General features: G+C 44.8%; 1 protein-coding gene across 9 annotated transcripts in view; it reads right to left on the reverse strand.

Annotated features, from left to right (window-relative positions):
* CALD1 (caldesmon 1) overlaps positions 1-20,565 on the reverse strand; it is a 186,951-nt gene that overhangs the window by 64,652 nt on the left and 101,734 nt on the right. For 8 of the 9 annotated variants that reach the window (XR_013991000.1, XM_081022764.1, XM_081022758.1 and 5 more), the window contains one exon: positions 20,142-20,255. Coding sequence is in view for 8 of the 9 variants with exons in the window: in XM_081022764.1 (XP_080878890.1) it covers positions 20,142-20,212 (71 nt within the window). In the remaining variant the exon portion in view is untranslated. The remainder of the gene's footprint in view (positions 1-20,141; positions 20,256-20,565) is intronic. The other variant, XM_081022760.1, reaches the window with a different exon arrangement.

The following is a 20,565-nucleotide window of genomic DNA, read 5'->3' on the forward strand; positions in this document are numbered from 1 at the left end:
AGTTTTCAAGGGACACTGTGTTTTGGTTATTGCAGGGCTTTTTTTCAGCTGGAACTCAGTTCCGGCATCTCTCAGGTGGGTACCATTGCCTTTATAAGAGGAGGCATTCGTGGTGAGTTCTGGCACCTCTTTTTCTAGAAAAAATAGCACTGGGTTATTGTATTGTTTTGGAAGATTCAAATTGGGCAGGTTCACCTGGAACTTTCAAACTACAGTGGTACCTCGGGTTACAGACGCTTCAGGTTACAGACTCCGCTAACCCAGAAATAGTACCTCGGGTTAAGAACTTTGCTTCAGGATGAGAACAGACATCGCGCGGCAGCAGCGGGAGGATGCTAAAGTGGTACCTTAGGTTAAGAACAGTTTCAGGTTAAGAACAGACCTCCAAAACAAATTCAACTATTAACCCAAGGTACCACTGTATATCAAATTTCTCCCCTTGATTACAGGACTTGCTCACAGTTCACTGCTGACCAAATCTGCTCAAAGTGGCTTCTGCCATGATCCTAGTTGCTTCAATGGATGGCACAGCTGACACAAGCAAGAGTTCAGATCACACCTGGGCAGATTTGTGCATCATTCTTCTGTCTCAGAAGAGCATTCAGATCACAGCTGCACTTAAAGGCATTTATTAGCAAATGGATTTCGGAACCAGACCAGCAATTATGCAACAGAAACTCAGCTGGCAATTCTCTCAGCCGTGCAGAATGGAAACTAGCTCTGCAAGACACTTCCATGCGACTAGAGGCATTCAGGAATGCTACTTGCCATAGGAGGCGTGCGCAAGGACATATGGTGCACATGTGTTGAAAAGGAAAGACGAGATTATACCATAATCTTTCTGAATGTATCCTCCACTAAAATGAATGTGGCCTTGGTCTAAGTACAGATTCTTCTAATGGGAGCCCCCCCCCCCAAAGGAAGTGAAAGCTTAACACAGATCCTTTAAGGACTGACAAAACGTTTGAGTTCAGCGTCCCAATTGTGTTCCCTGCAATGTGTATGCAGCAGAAGTCTTTTCCCCCCTGCGCCACATAAAGTTCTTGAAAAACAGGAAGAGGAAATCAATGCTTCCTTGGAAGCTAATTCCCACTTGCACAATTTCAAGGCTGTCTTATGCCCTCCTACCAATATCTGCAGGCTTCTGCCATGAGAGCTAAAGGTAACTGCAACAGTCGTTATATATACAGACTTCAAGGCAGCGCAATTCAAAGTGTTGGTGTTGATCTTAAACAACCTGCACCCTGTATATCCAAAGGAGCTTGTCCACCCCCATTGTTCAGCCTGAGGTCCAGCTCTGAAGGCCTTCTGGTGGTTCCCTCACTGCGAGAAGTGAGGTTACAGGGAACAAGGCAGAGGTCCTTCTCAGTAGTCACGCCCGCCCTGTGGAATGCCTTCCCATCAGATGTCAACTTATCTCCGAATTTGGGTTCTTGCTTTTTACTTCAGTGTGAAAGCCCATTCCAACAGGATGGTGCTGCAGCAAATGTTTAGCCCCGTCAGCAGTTCACACAAAGTTGTCAGAAGGAAAAAGAAGAAGAATATTTTCTGTGGCTGTATAAAAGAGGTACTGTTATTCCGAGGGGCACATTCCTTCATCTGATGATCCATGCACTTATAGAGCATTCATTCTGTACTCCTTTATTAAATTCATTCATATGCCACTCTTAATTTCAAAAACCTGGGGCAGTTCACAAATCACACTGCCAAGTACCTAACAGAGCATAATAAAACCATAGTTATCTCAAAGCAGCAGCAAGTAAACCGTCTCATAGTCTTCAACTGGTGAGTCGTGAGGTGGGCTGCAACTTGAGAACTACCATCATGGTAATACATGATTAAAGATTAAGAAATGGGTCCCTAAAGCTATGTTTTGGTCCTGGGTCTGGAAAGGTTGAAGGCTATGGCCACAGACCACTTTGCAAATCAAATTGTCCTGAGCCAACTTACCTGACCCATAGTGAGACACTGCAAGAGATCTTGTTCACATTCCAATAAACCCCAGAAATTGTTCTAAATTCCCACAGGGTTGCAAAGAGCCAAAATTAGCAACTCTGAATTGCAGGCACACAGACACACATTCAAGTCTGCCTCTCATGCAGGTCAGCTATTATCTTGAATCTTGCAGGGAGAGGCTGAAAGTGGGGGGGGGGGAGCGGGGGCGGGGAGCCAACAACAAAGAATGGAAAACAGAGAAGAGTTTCCTACTCTAAACAATGTTTGTGGTTTAAAATACTTTTGCTTGAAATCTACCCTGGGACTAAACACATATTATTCGTATGTATTGGGTAGCAATGTCAAATATTTTTACAGCAACAATAGCTGCTGTATGAAGCTTTAATAACTCTTTTCTAAAATGGAAATTAAAAGCTCTAACACACTTCCACTTCTCCCATGCCTAGAAGCCATGGGTCTGAGCAGATTTCTGCTTGAACCACTCCCTCCCCAGGGAAAACCCGCTCTTTAGCTCTAAATCGGAACAAACGACAATCTGCTGGAAACTCTCTTGCCATTTGCTCTGACTGAGCGGTTTCCCCCGGGGGGGGGCACTAGAATTCTAGTCCAAGTTCTGGCGAGATGTGGAAACCTACTCCATTCCTAAAGGAAGCATTTTCTGACATGGAGATGAAGAGATAAGAAAGCTTTGCCTGATTAATTTCTGTCTGTCAAGGTACTAGGAAAGATGCAAGGTTAAAGAGGGTGGAATGCCTAATAGGGCAGGGTAATATCTGGTTTTCAACATCATGATATATCACCAGCTAAACATCACGATGGGATGCGGGTGGCACTGTGGGTTAAACCACAGAGCCTAGGACTTGCCGATCAGAAGGTCGGCGGTTCGAATCCCCACAACGGGGTGAGCTCCTGTTGCTTGGTTCCTGCTCCTGCCAACCTAGCAGTTCGAAAGCACGTCAAAGTGCAAGTAGATAAATAGGTACCGCTCCGGCGGGAAAGTAAACGGCGTTTCCGTGCGCTGCTCTGGTTTGCCAGAAGCAGCATAGTCATGCTGGCCACATGAGCCGGAAGCTGTATGCCGGCTCCCTCGGCCAGTAAAGCGAGATGAGCGCCGCAACCCCAAGGTCAGCCACAACTGGACCTAATGGTCAGGGGTCCCTTTACCTTTACCTAAACATCACGATATACCAATATATTGTGACGTCTGAAATAAGGATGGAGCTATGTAGTGGCACTAACTGGTTTTCCCTGCATCTTGATTTTTGCTGGCGCCTGCTCTTGTGATTCTCTGCCCTATACAGGAGGCTGGAGAAAGCTGAGCCAGCCGAGTTAACAGGGGCTGCAGGAATCGAGAGAAACATTGGCTGGCTTCACAGTTGTTCCCACATTGTGATTTTTGCAAAGCACACCCACACCCACACTATTATTCACAATATATTGCCAGGTCAAAAATTAAGACACTGATATCATGATATGGACTTCAAACCAGCAATATATCGCCCAGCCCTAATGTGTATCCTTCTCCAAGCACTATAATCCTAAAATAACTATTGCATTTTTTATACCATCCCTTTACTCATGACACACATCCTCCCAACATTTTCTCCCTCAAAACAACCTGTGAGATAAATTAGGTTGGAAGAATGTGAATGGCCCAGCGTCACCTAAGCTTTTGGACTCAGCAAAGATTTGAATCCAGGTTGCCCATATCTGAAGTCCAATGAAGTTCAGCCACTAGACCTGTAGTTCCCAATGTGGGGCACACACCCCATAGGGGGGCAATTTGATTTTTAAGGAGGGCAATTCAAGAATGAGTTAGACCAAGTTAATGGCCTTTTAGGCTTCCTCCATGTGAATAGGAGTTGGCTTTTTGAATAATTAGAATTATATGTCACTGGGGGGGGGGGCAACCAGGATTTTAGAGTTGCTTAGGTGGGGCATGGCCGAAAAAAGGTTGGGAACCACTGCACTAGACCATTTCCTGGTGTAAGAGAGAGCCCCATGTTACAACATGTACCCTATGGATCTATTTCCACCACCTGAGTGCTATTCATTCTTCAGTCCCTCCAGTGATGGGACTCATATCACTAGGATAAATAAATAGCTAGTTTTCCATGGGTGTCATTAAGACTTCCTTCCCATTTCTCTAGAGGGAGAAGTTAATACAGCAGAGTTAGCTGGCTTAAATCTAACTGGTGGTTTAATATATTCCACATGAAGCAAAGGAGGCTGCAAGAGACCACACCAGTAGTTTAACACTCTGACACCCATATTTCAGTCACAGTATATGGATTTATTAGGTAAGGGATACGCAGAGGGCCGTGACTGGTTAAGGCAGTGACATCCTGTCCTCTCCTTGGTAGCTCAACAGGCTTTCGTACATCTGATATTCATTCTTTTATTGGGCTCTTTGGATGAGAGTAATAGTTCTTCCTTCCGATCGGTCTGCCACCAAGATACCAGCCAACCGACTGGTTACCTCCACATGTCACTCTGATAACTAGCCAAAGAAAGGAAAACTAGCCAGGCATCTTATATTGCACTTCAGCTTGTAGCTCATCACAGCTCAACAGCCATGGCTGAATCAACCTCCTAGTTTTTCTGCCTTCCTCCAGGGACTGACACCCCTTCCACAAACATACACAAGGGTGGGAAATTGCCAAGTGTCTGGCACTCAACAATGAATGGCTGGGGAGCTAACCTCCAGCTTGGTGGAGCCCAAGCCTGCTGCATTATCTGGACTCAATTCTTCTTTTTGCTAATGAAAATGTTCTTTGTTTGCAGACGCAAAACACTGTAAACAAACAAGTTTGCTCACGCTTTGTGCCATTTCCTGCTGTACATTCTTCAGATTCTCCTTCCCTCTTTATCTTCTTTTTATGTACGTGCCCTGGAGGCTTCAAGGAAAGTCAGGGTCCCCTCCTGTGAATGCAGTGCTGCCCTTGAATCCAGGAAATCTCAGCTCAAGTGTCTATCGCCCTCCCCCTGTACCCCATCGTGAACTCTGTGGGGTTGCCTTGAGCAAGAAGCTTAATGGGCCTTAGTAGTTCCCCAGTATACAGAGCAGAAAGAACAGGGCCCTATTAAAAGAGTTGTAATATTCAGACATTACGACTGTACCGTACACATTTATTTGAGACAGGGTCTCATTGCGTTCATCTGGGCTAAATACAAAGTATAGATGCAATATAAAGCGGGCAGGTTTATAATGAGAGAGAGTTTCTTTGACTGATATGTTAAATATCCATTCCTTGATATTTTCTAGGCTTCATCCATGTATTAAAACAGACCACCAGAAAGCCTGCTTGTTTCTCTGTTTGCATTGGCTGCCAGGAAATTAATAACCAGATTTCCAGCTCAACTCTGAATGTCTTTCTTCTTCGATATGGCTTGCAGCTAAACAAATAAAATTGTGAATACAACAACCACTACAGAAAATGGAGACAGCACCACTGCTGTCATCTGCTTTAGTTCAGTCAGCATCATGACCCACCAGTTGAAGACCAAGGGCTTCCCAGATACCGTGGATTTAGAAACATGCCGTTCCAAATGTTCTAGGGAGGTCCTCCTGAAATGTCCACCCTGATTCACACAAACTGCACATGCCTTGAAAATGTGGAGTCAGGCATGATCACGTTTTGTTTTATTTCTGGATTTTGTGAACATGCGGAACCTCCTTAGAGCAAGGGAAAACACAAGGGCATTTGATCATTGTTGGTCTTCTACCTGAGAGGTGAAAGTGCGAATCTCAGCTACGAAAACCTGCTGGGTGGCCTTCTGCAATTCACTACCCCCCAGGCGTCAATATCCTATCATTAAAATTTGGTGACCTGGGTCACTGGGCTGAGGATGAACAAAGTAAGAAAATGGGGCTGGCTATAAATCTTATATAAACAAATTGAGCTTAATTTCTGCGGATACAATATAACTTCTTTCATCTTCTGCATCTCTGATTTGCCTTTGATGGTGTTCAGTTTAAGTTGAGAAGCACTACTTGCACTGCATGCCTCAGGTTTCCGTGGGCATCTAGTTGGCCACCATTAGAACAGGATGGTGGACAAGATGGGACATTGGCCTGATCCAGCAGAGCTGTTCTGATGGGCTTATGTTCTAGCACAGGCTTCCTCAAACTCGGCCCTCCAGATGTTTTGAGACTACAATTCCCATCATCCCTGACCACTGGTCCTGCTAGCTAGGGATCATGGGAGTTGTGGGCCAAAAACATCTGGAGGGCCGAGTTTGAGGAAACCTGTTCTAGCATCTGGGAACATCTGCCCCAAATACAGCCCGTCCAAAGGCAAACGGACTTTGTATGTCTGCGTACATGCCTGAGAAAGAGAAGACACACTTGTATTCTATCTAAATAAGCACCTCATTTATTTCTGGGAAAGAAATCTGAGGTTGGGTGGAGCCAAATTTTCCCAGAATATATTTTTCAGTGGGGGCGAGGGATTCAGAAAAGGAAGTCCACTTTGCAGAATTTCCCCCATATATGCTCCACCACCTCTCCTCCCACATTGCCCTGGAACAAGAATAAGTCCAAGGAACAGTGGAGGATGCAAAGTGTCCCCCAACAACACACACACACACACACACACACAAGAAACTGTTGAGAAATTTTCCTTCATCCTTCCAATATCCCTGCCCACAATTTCTCTATCCGAAACCACTCAACCATTCTGCACCAATATGTCATATAGCCATAGATGACAAAGCTCAACTGACCCCAAACAATGGTGGATGGTGCTCTTTGAGACTGGTAAGGCAGAAGGCAGGGAGGTCAACAATAGAGGGAGCCAGAACCAATGATGAACCAGCTAATTCTAGTTTTGCCCCCTAAAGGTCTTGAGGGCACACAGGATTCCCTGCATGGTTGGTGACAGATTAAAACTGCAGAGCTTTGAAAAATTAAAAAATAGAGTACGAGATTGGCTCCATTATTACCAAATAATGGAGGCATATAACTCGGACAAAAAACTAGGTTTCCAGGTGGAAAAATCAAAGCTGGAAACAGAATTGTTAGACCCTAAAGTTAAGAATCTGTCAAGAATGTATAACTTGCTGTTGAAATGGAATACTCAAGATGAAATGGTGAAATCTGCTATGATTAAATGGGCACAAGATGTTGGACATAATATTATGATGACTGACTGGGAACAGTTATGGACCACTGGTATGAAGTTTACGGCATGTAATGCCTTAAAAGAGAATTTAATGAAAATGATTTACAGGTGGTACATAACACCAGTCAAGCTTGCAAAAATTTACCATTTGCCCGATAATAAATGTTGGAAATGTAATGAAACTGAAGGTACATTCTTTCACCTTTGGTGGACATGCCCAAGGATTAAGGCATTCTGGGAGACGATTTATAATGAAATGAAAAAGGTATTTAAATACACCTTTCTAAAGAAACCAGAGGCCTTTCTCCTGGGCATGGTAGGCCAATTGGTGCCAAAGAAGGACAGAATTTTTTTCATGTACGCCACAACAGCAGCAAGAATACTTATCGCAAAGCACTGGAAGACACAAGATCTACCTACCAAGGAAGAATGGCAGATGAAGCTGATGGATTACATGGGATTGGCGGAAATGACTGGCAGAATCCGAGACCAGGGAGAAGAGTCGGTGGAAGAAGATTGGAAAAAAATTAAAGTATATTTACAGAAACATTGTAAAATTAATGAATGTTAGAAGGATGCTGGAAAGAAGTTATACGACTTTAGTTGAAATGTTATAAAGAATTAAGTATGAATAGACCGACAATGGGTAAAGGTTAAACTTAAGGTTAAATTGCGTTAAGATAAATTATGGAACTAAATTTGAGAAAGAGGGAAAGGACTTGCTGGAACAATCAACTGAACTAGAATACAAAAAAGGAGGTGTGAGGAAGTCGAGGAAATAAGCAAATGAAAGATAAGGATATGAAAATACGGGGTCTTTTTGGTTTGTTTTTTTTTTCTTCTTTTTTTCCTTCTGTTTTTTTTTTAAGGTGTGTGTTTTTTAAATGTTTCTGTTTTTTTTTTAATGTTTTGATATACTGTTGATGTTTTGTATTATTGTATTTCCTTTTGTTTTTGAGGTTTTGTAATTGTTTATTGCTTGTATTTCTTTTTTTTCTTTTTTCTTTTTTTGTAACACTTAAACTCTAATAAATATATTTTTTTTAAAAAAAGGATTTCCTGCATGGTTGTTCAGTTCCTAGCTGTTGCTTTCTCTTCACCATCATGGTAAGAAGTGAACAGCATCTAGTGTAAAATCCCAGCTGTTTATTTTTAAAAAAACAGCATGAAAATCCAAATTTAAATACATATTTTAAATATGGATTTTGAATGAGGTTTCCTATGAAATACACATTTCTAAATGAATCTTATCCTAAAATATGCAAAATAGCCTGGGAGGTTTTGATCGGATAAGTTCAATCAGAATTTGCAAAGAACTAATTCCCCAAGCACACTCTCCCATCACCCCACATGTAAAAACAGATGGATATCGTGCGTTTTGGCAGCTCCCACATTTTGGCACCTTAACCCTGAGGCATCACAAACTGCCCCATCTCTTTCTGCTTATTTCACCCTATTTCTCTGCCCTAAGGCAATCCTTCGTTCGAAGGCGTGATGCCTGCAATCAGACCCAACTCAGCACTGCAGCGAGAAATGCATTGTTATCTGTGTTGCTGACCTTCAATGGAATACCAGGTTTGCGAGCCTTGCCATAAATGGAATCTGCAGGCAACCAGTATTTAGAAAAGGGCAACACCCATCTGTTTTACAGCTACATGCCGCTGCCTTATTAAGACATGCAAGTGACAGTTCAGAGGGAGAATCTTTGGAATGTTCTCACTAACAGAGACCAGAAGAAGCGGTCGTGTCACATGGGCTGCAAATGAACTATTCACAGACAAAGTGTGCAGTCCTGCCCATTAATTTGCTAGCATAGATTATGGCCGGGGGTGGGAAACTGGAGGGACCTGACATCTTGAAACAGACATTTTAGTGGCTTCTACAAATATGGACCTGAGCAGAGTTGCCACCCAGGCAGATTTTTACTGGGCGAGCAAATATTTTATCCGCTTCTACAGTTGCCAGAGATAAACGAAGCAAAGCCAAAAATAAATAAAAAACCCCTCAAAAGAGTAGATTTACTTTTGCTTCTTGGTTCACACATCAGGGTGGATTTCGGACTGTGCAAGCGTGCAATGGGCACTGAGCCGAGGGGGTGTTGTCTCAGAGCTCAGCAACTGAGGCACTGGGCTATGGGATGGAGGCAGGTCCTAAAGTCCTCTCGCCTCTTTCCCAAAACCCAGTCAGCACTTTGCCAGCTTCAGGAAAGAGGTAGGACGACTCTTGGACCTGTCAGAGCCCTCACTCCTCCTTCCCAAAGTCAGAGGCCTCCTTATCTGCCTTTGGGAAGGTAGTGTGAGGTCTGGGGAGGGGCTGCCAAATTTTGGCCTTGCACGGGCCACCGTAGTACCCAAATCTGTCACTGCACACGTTTTGGATGTCGTAGCCCTGCCTGCGTATTGAGACATTGACTTGGGACGAGGCTGCATTTGTAGGACAGCCACTGCCTGATGTCTCAACTCAGGCCACTCCTCTGGAATATCTACAGTGCACCATTAACGCCTGAGCAGGTAGGCTGAAGGTGCTACATCTAAGCAGCCTCTAAACAGGAGGAGAAATGGCTCCTTTGCAAAGGAATGTTATTCTGCAGGGACAGAGAACCCACAGCACTCCAGATTTCCATTACAGTGGTACCTTGGGTTACAGACGCGTCAGGTTACAGGTGCTTCAGGTTACAAACTCCGCTAGCCCAGAAATGGTACCTCGAGTTAAGAACTTTGCTTCAGAATGAGAACAGAAATCGTGCTCCGGCAGTGTGGCAGCAGCTGGAGGCCCCATTAGCTAAAGTGGTACCTCAGGTTAATAACGTTTTCAGGTTAAGAACAGACCTCCGGAACGAATTAAGTTTTTAACCCAAAGTACCACTGTAGCTCCAGCCAGCGTGGAGAATACTCAGGGGTGGTGGGACTAGGGGGTCCAACAAAATTCAGAGCACCCCACTTTCCCCATCTTTGCAGTAGAAGCGTTTTGGCTACGGGAAGGAATTCTGGAAAATTCCATTGGAAACAGGAGCAGAAATTGCCACAGTCTGCATGTTCAATTGTGGACAGGATCGGAAATATGACTTGTATCCACTATCGTTGGAACCAAAACCAAAATGGACAGGACATCAGCATTTAGCAGGAAGCTTTTTGTTTGCATGAAATATCATTAAAAGCAAATGAGCAATAAATATGATATTTGGCACGAGGTGACTTCCTAAGGTCCTTGGGTTTTATTAGCACATTTGGCATTAATACAGAACAGAATATATGTCCAATGTGATCATTTTTATTAGGAATCACTTATGCAGATGTTACAAACATTTATGTACAGGCCTAAGCAAACGCCCATCCTTGTACTAAATGCAGGTAAGCCTAAGTACTTATGGAGCGCTCTTCCTAGGGAGGCTGTGTGTCACCAACCTTGGCATTGCTTTCAAGTCAGGCAAGGATTTTTGCTTTCCCAGGCTTTTGGACAGCAATGATATTATATTATATTGTTAGATCTTCTTCTGTAATTTCATTTTTTTGTAAACAATAATAATAATAATAATTACATGCTTATAAGTTACTTTATTTTTTTTTTTACTGGGAAGTGATATGTAAATTTAACAAACATAAATCTACAAGTAAAATAAATGTGCTAAAACAGATCACTCCAACGCAAACTGATTTTTTTCCCTATGCAAAGTTCGCCAAATGAAACCAAAACTTTCCCAGAAACACCACATACCTTTTGATAGTTTTTGCATTATTTAGAGTTATATTGGGCCCAACTCACATAATTTAAACACTTGTAATAAAGAAATAAGATACTGGACTTTTCTGTGTATAAGACTAGGATTTTTTCTTTAAAAATCATGCTAAAAAGTGGGGGTCATCTTATACACGGATAGTGCATAGGGTGGACGTTTGATTGGTTGCTGCCATGGCTGTCAGTGGCTATTGTGTGTCTTATTGGTTTCTGCGCCAATGGGTGGTGTTGATTGGCTGACGCTGCAGCAATTGGGCGGGCAATTGGCAGCTTCTGCCGGCGAGGAGATTTAGCTGCACGTGGAGGTGAGTGATTGTTGGCATTCCCTCCCCCCCCCCATAAAAAGCTCAACAACTCTGGGCAATCCTCCCCCGAAAAAGCTCAACAAGTTTGTGCCATCTCCCCCCATTTTCTTAAATTTGAGTCCCCCAAAATAGGAGGCGTCTTATACATGGGGGCGTGTTATACACGGAGAAGTATGGTAATTGGCTTTTTTGGGATACTCACCCCTCAATAGGGCTGGATTTGGTCCCAACATCTCCAGCTGCTGAATATTCGGCTTCAAGAAGCAGCTGAGATAACAAAACTTGGTTTGTTTGTGGAAGGGCCTCTTTGCTTACAGATACGGAGATTCCTTTTAGGAACATTTGGATTAGCCATGTCGCCGCATCTGCAGCATTTGCAGCCCCTATGTTTGCAAACAGAGCCATCCCCACGAAGATTTGAAATGCCACACAAATTACACAGCGTTTGGCCATAATAAGGGATTGTATGCCAAACCCCAGCCCATAGTTGCACGCACATAACCACATTGCCTTCATTGAGATTTCACGCACAAAAACCAAGAGTGGAGTCTTACCAAGCGCGCTTTCTGTTTTTGTCTCCGTTTGCTGCCACAGAGCAGTAGCCATTGAAAAATGATAGCAAAGTCTTTTGCAGACAGACTTAAGGAAGATTGTCTTCCCTAGCTCATGACTAGCAGCTCCCATAAGAGATGCCAGCCTTCATTTTAAAGGGCAGCAACTTAGGCCCCATCTGCACTACAGTGGTACCTCGGGTTAAGAACTTAATTCGTTCTGGAGATCCGTTCTTAACCTGAAACTGTTCTTAACCTGAAGCACCACTTTAGCTAATGGGGCCTCCTGCTGCTGCTGTGCCGCTGCTGCACGATTTCTGTTCTCATCCTGAAGCAAAGTTCTTAACCCAAGGTAATATTTCTGGGTTAGCGGAGTCTGTAACCTGAAGTGTATGTAACCTGAAAGTGTATGTAACCCGAGGTACCACTGTATACTACTTTAAAACAGCTGAGGCTTCCTCCACGGTATGCTGGGAATTGCAGTTTGTTTTGAGTGCTGTGAGTTTTAAGGAGACCCCACAATTCCCCACAAAGATCTACAGTTTTTAATAATCAACCCTTCTTCCCCATGGGACACTGTGTGACCAATAGTTCTCCCCACAACAGGTTACAATGCAAAAGCTGCAGGTTTTAGTACATTTGCCTGCAGTTTTGGAACAATACTCTGATATGATCACATTAAGCAAAATCTGCTACCAAAACATTTACTTAAATTCCTTTGAATTGCATACAGTTCTTTGACATGAACTCCAATCTATGTTATTATATAGACAGGGGAACTGCTGAAGGAAGCTATTGTATCTATTGTTTTGTTGTTGTTATTTGCTTTTTTCTTTTTAATGACACCATAGTCTTCCCTTAGGAAAATTAGTGACAGTATTTCATTATTAGCCCAAAGCAGTTTTGATGTATTCTTCTATACCCTGTGAATATAGAAAATAAGACTCACAACGCAGCACACCAAAGTTTCTATGTAGGAAACAAAATAATTTACAAACATCAGATATGTCTATCATCTATGAAGTGTGAGATACCCTCAGAATTTAAAAGGGAATGGATATAAGGTTTTAAGAAACTTCAGTATCTTCAGAATAACGAAGGAGAGTCATCCCACAAGCACATAGGTGCAAGAACACCAGTCTCCCTAGGTCCTTGGACTTTTAGCCCGGAGGAAAATAGCTTCAAAAAGTAGCTTTTTAAGAGAGTGTAAATATTTTCTTAAATAGTTACACTACTTACACTCACTTAAAGGTCTCTTTACACTGCTGTTGTAAATCAGCAGATGAAAATTAAGGTCATAAACAACAAAGTCCTTTAATGAAAATGCCTTTTTCAGCTATAACAGCAGCATTGGGAGCCCCCAGCTGTAACATGGAAAATAAATCTCATAGCTGTAAAGTTGTGTGGTTTACATATGCCCCGAGGAGGCTCTTGCAAAGACATTTCATTCTGAGTCGTTCTCTTGTTTTGACCCCTCAGGGAGGGACACAGCTCAATAGCAAAGGCCGTAATTTGCACGAAGAAGGTCCTAGGTTCAGTCCTGGACATCTTCACTTACACGAGGGTAAAGAACTCTATAGGAGACCCCAATGAACTACTGTTCAGTCAGAGTAGACAATATTGGACTAGATGGACAATACTGGAGGAAGGGTCATGCCTCAGTGATGGACCCCAAGCTTTGCATACAGATGGGAATTCATACTAAGACAATTGTCTTCAGGTAGACCTTCATCTGAAGGTCCCAGGCCTCAGAGAGGTTAGGCTGGCCTCAACTAGAGCCAGGGCTTTCTCGGCTGCGGCTCCAATCTGGTGGAACGCTCTGTCACAAGAGACTAGGGCCCTGCGGGACCTGACATCTTTCCGCAAGGCCTGCAAGACAGAGTTGTTCCACCAGGCCTTTGGTCAGGGCCCAGCCTGACTCCCTCCTCTGGCAACCTGCACAGAATTTTGCTTAACGGTTGCCATTAATTTGATTTTAATTGATTATTTGATTGTTGTTAGCCGCCCTGAGCCCGGCTTCGGCTGGGGAGGGCGGGATATAAATAAAAATTATTATTATTATTATTATTATTATTATTATTATTATTATCTGGATCCCTGGAGAACTATGCCTATCAGTGTAGATTTAAAAAGTGCAATGGATATGAGTACCTGCTGTCTATGCCCACCTATGCTCTAACTGTATGTATAAAGCAAAAATTACCAAGTCTCCCAGGTTCTCTTAGGCAATGGAAACCAAAATCTCTGGCTCTCCATAGGGTTGCCATATTTCAAAAGGTGAAAATCTGGCTTTTGACTTGCATCCTGTGCGGAGGCAATCCGAGGGGTCAAGGCTGCAGTGCCCTCTTTGCTCCAGAGCTGCCCAACACGCTGCTGGCACATGCAGGGCGCCGGGTGACCACAGGTTTCCAGAGCCTCCAGCGGTTTGGGGAGGCAGGGGGCACCATTTCCAGCCAATCACAGGCCTCTGCGCTTCTCCCCGAGTTGCCTCGCTGTGCTTCCCGCCAGGTGCGTGGCCAAGTCTGGCGCACAACAGGCGTCACGTCCTCTCCGGCAAAGCACACTGTGCAGCGCACCGGACACAGGAAGGGCAGCCGGGGTGCTCTCAGTGGCCCCACAAGGAGGATCAACGGGCCTCTCAGGCTGCCTGCTCCTGGGCCAGTGAGGCAGCCAGCAAGGAAGGCCCATCTGCCATTTGCTTCCTTTTCTGCCTCCCTTTTGCTGCTGCATCTGTGACTGGAGCTGTTGGGAAGGCTGCACTGGGTTGCCATACGTCTGGGTTTTCCCGGACATTTTACCACTTACCAGAAATTTCCCCCAGATGCAATTTCTGAGGGCCCAATCCCGGATATGTCCGGGGAAACCCGGGTGTATGGCAGCCCTAGCTCTATAGCACCTCATTGCTCAGGAAAGTTGGGAGAGCAGGAGAACGTGCTAAAGAAAAGCCCATTTTACTCTTCTAGTTTCTGGGATTTGGTTTTGTTCAAAAGCCAAAAACACAAGACACTTCTTTTTAAAAAGCACTAAGCAACAACACGGGATGCAGGTGGTGCTGTGGGTTAAACCACAGGGCCTAGGGCTTGCCAAGGTCGGCAGTTTGAATCCCCGCGATGGAGTGAGCTCCCGTTGCTCAGTCCCTGCTCCTGCCAACTTAGCAGTTCGAAAGCATGTCAAAGTACAAGTAGATAAATAGGTACCGCTCTGACGGGAAGGTAAACGGCATTTCCGTGCGCTGCTCTGATTCGCCAGAAGCGGCTTAGTCATGCTGGCCACATGACCCAGAAGCTGTACGCCGGCTCCCTCAGCCAATAAAGCGAGATGAGTGCCGCAACCCCAGAGTCGGTCACAACTGGACCTAATGGTCAGGGGTCCCTTTACCTTTAAGCAACAACACAGTCCTCGAACCAGCATTAGTATTTCTGAAAGTCCAGCACAGCACAATATTTCCTCAATCCATCCCACCACAAAATGGTGGTTAACCATGGAGGATCCAGTAAGCCCAAGTTCAAGCTATGCTTCATACCCATAACTTTAGTTGGGAAAGCCAGTTTTATTCATTTATATTTATTTCAATGACTATTTCAGGCTGGAGCACAACTTACTAACAGTTATAACACACATACTAAAAGGTAAGAGCAGAAAAACATGATCTATCAATAGTAGGGATGGGGTAGGAATTTGGTTCAGTTTCTATTGAAAGATGATTCTACAGTACCTAATACACACTTTCTGAAACAATACAAAGAACTGAAACACAGCCATCCTTTGAAAGTCTCACTTCTGCCATTACAGTCCTCCAGCCGAGTAATGTTTACAAAAATGCATATATTAGAGTGCAAAAATATGACATTTTAGTGAAAGTAGCATACACAAATGTGTTTTATTAGCGAAGACCGCTCCGTCAGGAGAAATTTGCTCTAAAATGCTGGAGAATATTCATGAGGATCTCCTTTTAAATACAAGCTAATGTGGAGAACTACCGTATTTTTTGCCCCATAGGAAGCACTGCCCTATAGGACGCACCTAGTTTTTTTTGGGGGGGGGGAAATAAAGAAAAAAAAATTATTTCCCCCCCAGGCACGGGGCTGGTGTGGGGGAAGCCCGAGCTTCCCCCGACCCCAGCCCCCAGAAGAGCCTGCTATCCGCAAGCCTAGGGAGCCGCGCCGGTCTACCCAGGCTTGCGGACAGCTGTGCGAAGCTCGGGCGCGCTGAGGCTTCCTAATGCAGGCAGCTCTGCGCAACCCTCCAGAGCCCGGCGCAGCTTGGTGCCGGGCTCCGGAGGCTCGCGCAGAGCTGTGCGGAGCCCAGGAGGGCAGGCAGCTCTCCGCAACCCTCCGGAGGCCGGCGCGGCTTGGCGCCGGGCTCCGGAGGGTCGTGCAGAGTTGCACGGACCCCGGGAGCGCAGACAGCTCTGTGCGACCGTCCGGAGCCTGGCGCGGCTTCGCGCCGGGCTCCGGAGGGTTGCGCAGAGCTTCCTGAAGTCTGGAGAACGAGGCCTCTTGCTCTCCAGGCTTCAGCGAAAGCCTGTATTCGCCCCATAGGACGCACCCACATTTCCCCTTCATTTTTGGAGGGGGAAAAGTGCGTCCTATAGGGCGAAAAATACGGTAAACTGAAGGCTCAAAAAATGAGAAGTTGAAATTAAGCAAAAAAAAAAAAAACCCCTGACAAAATCACCCACTCCTAATCAATAGGAAGAAACCAGCAGGCAAGTCATAACCAAACAGTCCCAAGAGCCCATCCCAAATGCTTATAGAAAGAGGTTTTATTTTAGCACCAAAAAGTAACCTCCATTGGCATTACGTAATCAAGCTGCTGCAGCGCAGAAGACGTGTCTCACACCCCACATAATGTATAGCTCCCAAAAGGGTGATGTCAAGGAGTGCCCTGCTCCCCAAGGTGGGTCTTAAAGGTCAGGCACGGCAATATGGGGGAAATACATTCCTCCAAGTAGCCAAATCTCAAACCACTCAGAGCATTGTAAGTCATATCTAGTGCCTTGAAACCAGGCCAGAGCACAATGGCAGCTGGTGGGCTTATTTGAGGACTAGTGTTATGTGGCTCCTATAAGATGTTCTACCCAGCATATTTGCCACCACATTATGCAGCAAGTTGCAGCCTCCATGTCTTGTTTAAGGATTGTAGTCACCCAGTCGATAGCTTAGTCATGGATGACTGAGGTCAAGCTATCCCTGTCTGGGAATGGCTGAAGCTGGTCCAAAGACTCCATGACCAAGGCCACTTGGGCCTTCAGTGACAAAGATGAATCTAGGAGTTCTCCTAGACAATGCACCTAGGATGAAATCCTCCAACCCATAGAGCCTCCATATAGAGAAAGAGATTGTTCCTTGCTGTTTTAAACAGCCACCCTAGCGAGATGCCCACATCCACAGACTGTTACCCAGACAGCCATCTTGGATGTTGGCCACATGTATAGAGAGGAATTCAAAACGCCCATGAGCTTGCCCCCAGTCCGTGCCAAATTAGGAAACTTCAGCTGGATATATGAGGGAGGGGAGAGGGAAATAATGATACCAGTATAATTCAAGCCAGATCTGAATGGTGCAAGTGTTCAATGAATCCCTAGAGTGTTTTAAAACCTGGAAATACTGTGGGTTTCAGGCCTTTTGTTTAATTAGTTACAATAGCACAGCTAATCAATCTTCAATCAGTTGATGGATTTAACATATACATTTCCCCATCTATATGCCATTTCAGGTCACAGACTTCATGCTTGACTTCTCCACAGATATATTCCTTGGAAGGCTCAGCAAACTTCTTTCAGAAGTTTTGCAGAAATGCAAACAGAATGCACTTTTTAAACCTCTAACCTAAATGGTTACTTTACTTTATTTCTAAAGCTCCCATCTAAAGAATATTGTATAACTAGGCGTTGCAGGACAAATAGGGCTACCACCACTGCAATGTGGTTACCTCCAGAACAGCGTAAGGACGCAGTGGCCTTCCAAATGTCATTGGACTACTACTCTCATCATCCCTGACCACTGGCCATGCTGGCTTGGACTTATGGGAGTTGGAGTTCAGTCACATTTGGAGCGTCACGGTTTCCTCCACTCCCTGGTGTAGAGCAGAGCACAACATCTGGTGTGGCATGGTGTATCTCCTCTCCACAGTCAGACAGCGAGGTGAGACAAGAGCAGAGACACCATGAGGTCATGTCATGCAGTTGTGTTATATCCCATATTACCATGGAGATGGGGTGAAAATGTAACAGTAACATTAGGAAAGATGTTCTAGCCCAGCTGTACCAGAAAGAAGCTGAACCCAGAATGCTGCTCCACTTCCCCAGCCCAACTGGCGGCTGTGAAAATGGGATGGATCTCCCACCCAGCCAATTTCTAGGTAGGGTGGGCAAAATAGGGTGGGCTTACTGGGAACAAGTAGCTTCCCACCGTCTTCCTTTCGTTGTTAAAAATTCAGTGTAAACAGCAGGAGTAATTTTCTCTCTCAGCGGCCTAAAGGGCTGCCATGTTCTCCCATAATGCCTCACTTCAAACAATGCTATGCCCTGACATAACATCACCCCAGGGGCATTTCTCTCAAATGTTTTCCCAATTGTGAAAATTCTGCTGATTTTAAAGCGGTACAGAAACCCACAAAACTCTGCCCACAAACCTGTAGGGGTCCCATCAAGCCACCTTCAATAACTGGGGTTAGGGAGAACCAGCTCAATACTGGAAGCAAGGTCAATGTCAAGGTAGACATGGTTGGGCACTAGCTGAGTCCCACCCTATAGCCAGGGCCCCACTCCTTGGAGCCTCCCAACCTCCTTGCTTGGTGTGGCTGCCATCTCAGAAGAACTGAGGAGAGCGAGGAGAAGCAACAGTAATCTCCAAAGGCTTTGTCCTCTCTCTCTGGGAGGTGGCGCCAACTGGGTCCAGAGGGAGAGGCAATGGCAGCAGCAGTGTGCCTGCTCAGAGTGGGAAGCCCATCCCACAGAGATCATCATGCCCAAGGACCTCCCCCAAAGTAGCTGAGAGTTTCCGTGCACCCTCCATTTGCATCCACACACAAGCTGGCCCAAATGAGGAGTCGGCAATCTCATACATGTGAACAGTGAAATGGGCATTGCACGCAGCTTTTCAAAACAGCTCCTTACAGTGACAATCCCTGGACACCAAATCTTCTTCGACAAGACTCATATTCTGAACTGAATGAGGATGAAAGGCGAACTGCTTTTGCTCCACCCACTTGGCTTATTCCCATGCCAACTAAAACACATGAAAATGCATACCCTCCAACAGTTTGAAGCCAGTATCTGGGACGCCATCTTCCTGGTTTTTATCACTAGAGCACGGCAGCCATTTTGGTTGCTGTGATCTTGCATGATTTCGCGCTGTGGTTCCCCCATCCCCCCCCCAAAGCACTTATCAGGGCTTCGTGTCCAGAAACACACATTTTGGGGTGCCACACGAGATTGCAGCCCTGCAAAAAGCGCTTCTTCGGGGGGGGGGGACACACGAAACGGCAACCAAAATGCCTGCCTTCTCTCACAATAAAAAAATGGACGGTATGCAAATAGCTCCGCTAAGCCCTCTTTCACAGAACTAATAACAGCAGTCCGTTGGGGGCTGCTGGTGTGTGTGTGTGTGTGTGTGTGTTTAGACTTCTTTCCAAATACACCTCAGCTCTCATTTCGCTCACACACCAGTAGGATGTAAAGGAAGCACCCAGAATGAATTCTGTTGCAGTTCATACTAGGCGGATAAGTGGTGAAAGAGCTCTTTACCTGGGTCTGAGCTCAGGGAACAGTGGTTGAGCATTGCAGCATTTGCCAAGCAGGCATCCTTGGGATTAGGTGCTTATCTAAGGGCCAGGAGGTGGTGAATTTGGCCCACAGGCTATCAGTTCCCTACCTTGGGCTTAAATAGCTTTGTTCTCCACCAGTACCATACAAAGGGAACAAGCAAGAAATTGTTCCAGAGGATATAGTCTGAAAGGACGCATTAGAATTAAACACTCTATCCACTATTAATAAGCAACGGTATTTACTGTTGCATACTATACTGTTAAGGACACATTAAAAATGTTCTCTAGCAGCTTCTACTCAAACAACCTGTAATTTCATCGTAGGCTCTCAAACAGGATTGCGTCGACTTGACAGTAATTAGACACTTTAAACATGGCTATTACCAGCTTCTTCTGCTCCCTTCTAATAAGGCCTATAAACTGTTTTCTGCCTCCCCTCTCCTTCAGGTAATTCCCTCCCAAGGCACAAAAGGTGGCAAATGGAAAACAGAAGGGCCTAGTGGTTGAGGAACTGCTGCGTTCATACTATGCAAAAAAAGAAAGAGAGAAAGTTGCTTTTCTTAAACTTCCAGGCTGCACGGTCTGTTGAACCATGTCTCTTCGGTTCATTTTAACGGGAGGAAGTCTCAGAGACAAGGCTTTTTTAAAAAGTAAAAAATAAAACTGCAGACAGCATTTCCAAATAAAATTTAATTACTCACCTCTCTGCTTCCAGGCGCATCTCCTCTCGTTTTTGCCTTCTGAGCTCTCTGCGACGTTCAAAGTCGTCCATGGCGTGCACTCAGACTTGGATAAACCCCCCAAATCAGACTGAACTTCAGGGAGAAAGAGAGAGAGAGAGGCAAAAGTAGCTTAGAACAACACATGGAAATGAAAGGGTGCCTTTAATTAACTGGGTTACATTAAATTTTTGTTTGCCTTTTAAATTCAGCTCCAAATTCAGTTCTCTATTACATTCCCCTTGATAGTAAACTGGATCCCCAAAGAGTCACCGAGATAAAATTTTAAAAATTTTGATGCAACACATTTTGGAATTCAGCTCCCTAACTAGAAATTAAGATGTTTTAAAAGTAAGCAAGAACATTTTCTATTTTTTGTATGAAGGCTTTTTTTGTGCCGGGGGAA

The sequence above is a fragment of the Podarcis pityusensis genome (genome assembly GCF_964106645.2).
Source record: "Podarcis pityusensis genome assembly, chromosome: 10".
NCBI lineage: Eukaryota > Metazoa > Chordata > Lepidosauria > Squamata > Lacertidae > Podarcis > Podarcis pityusensis.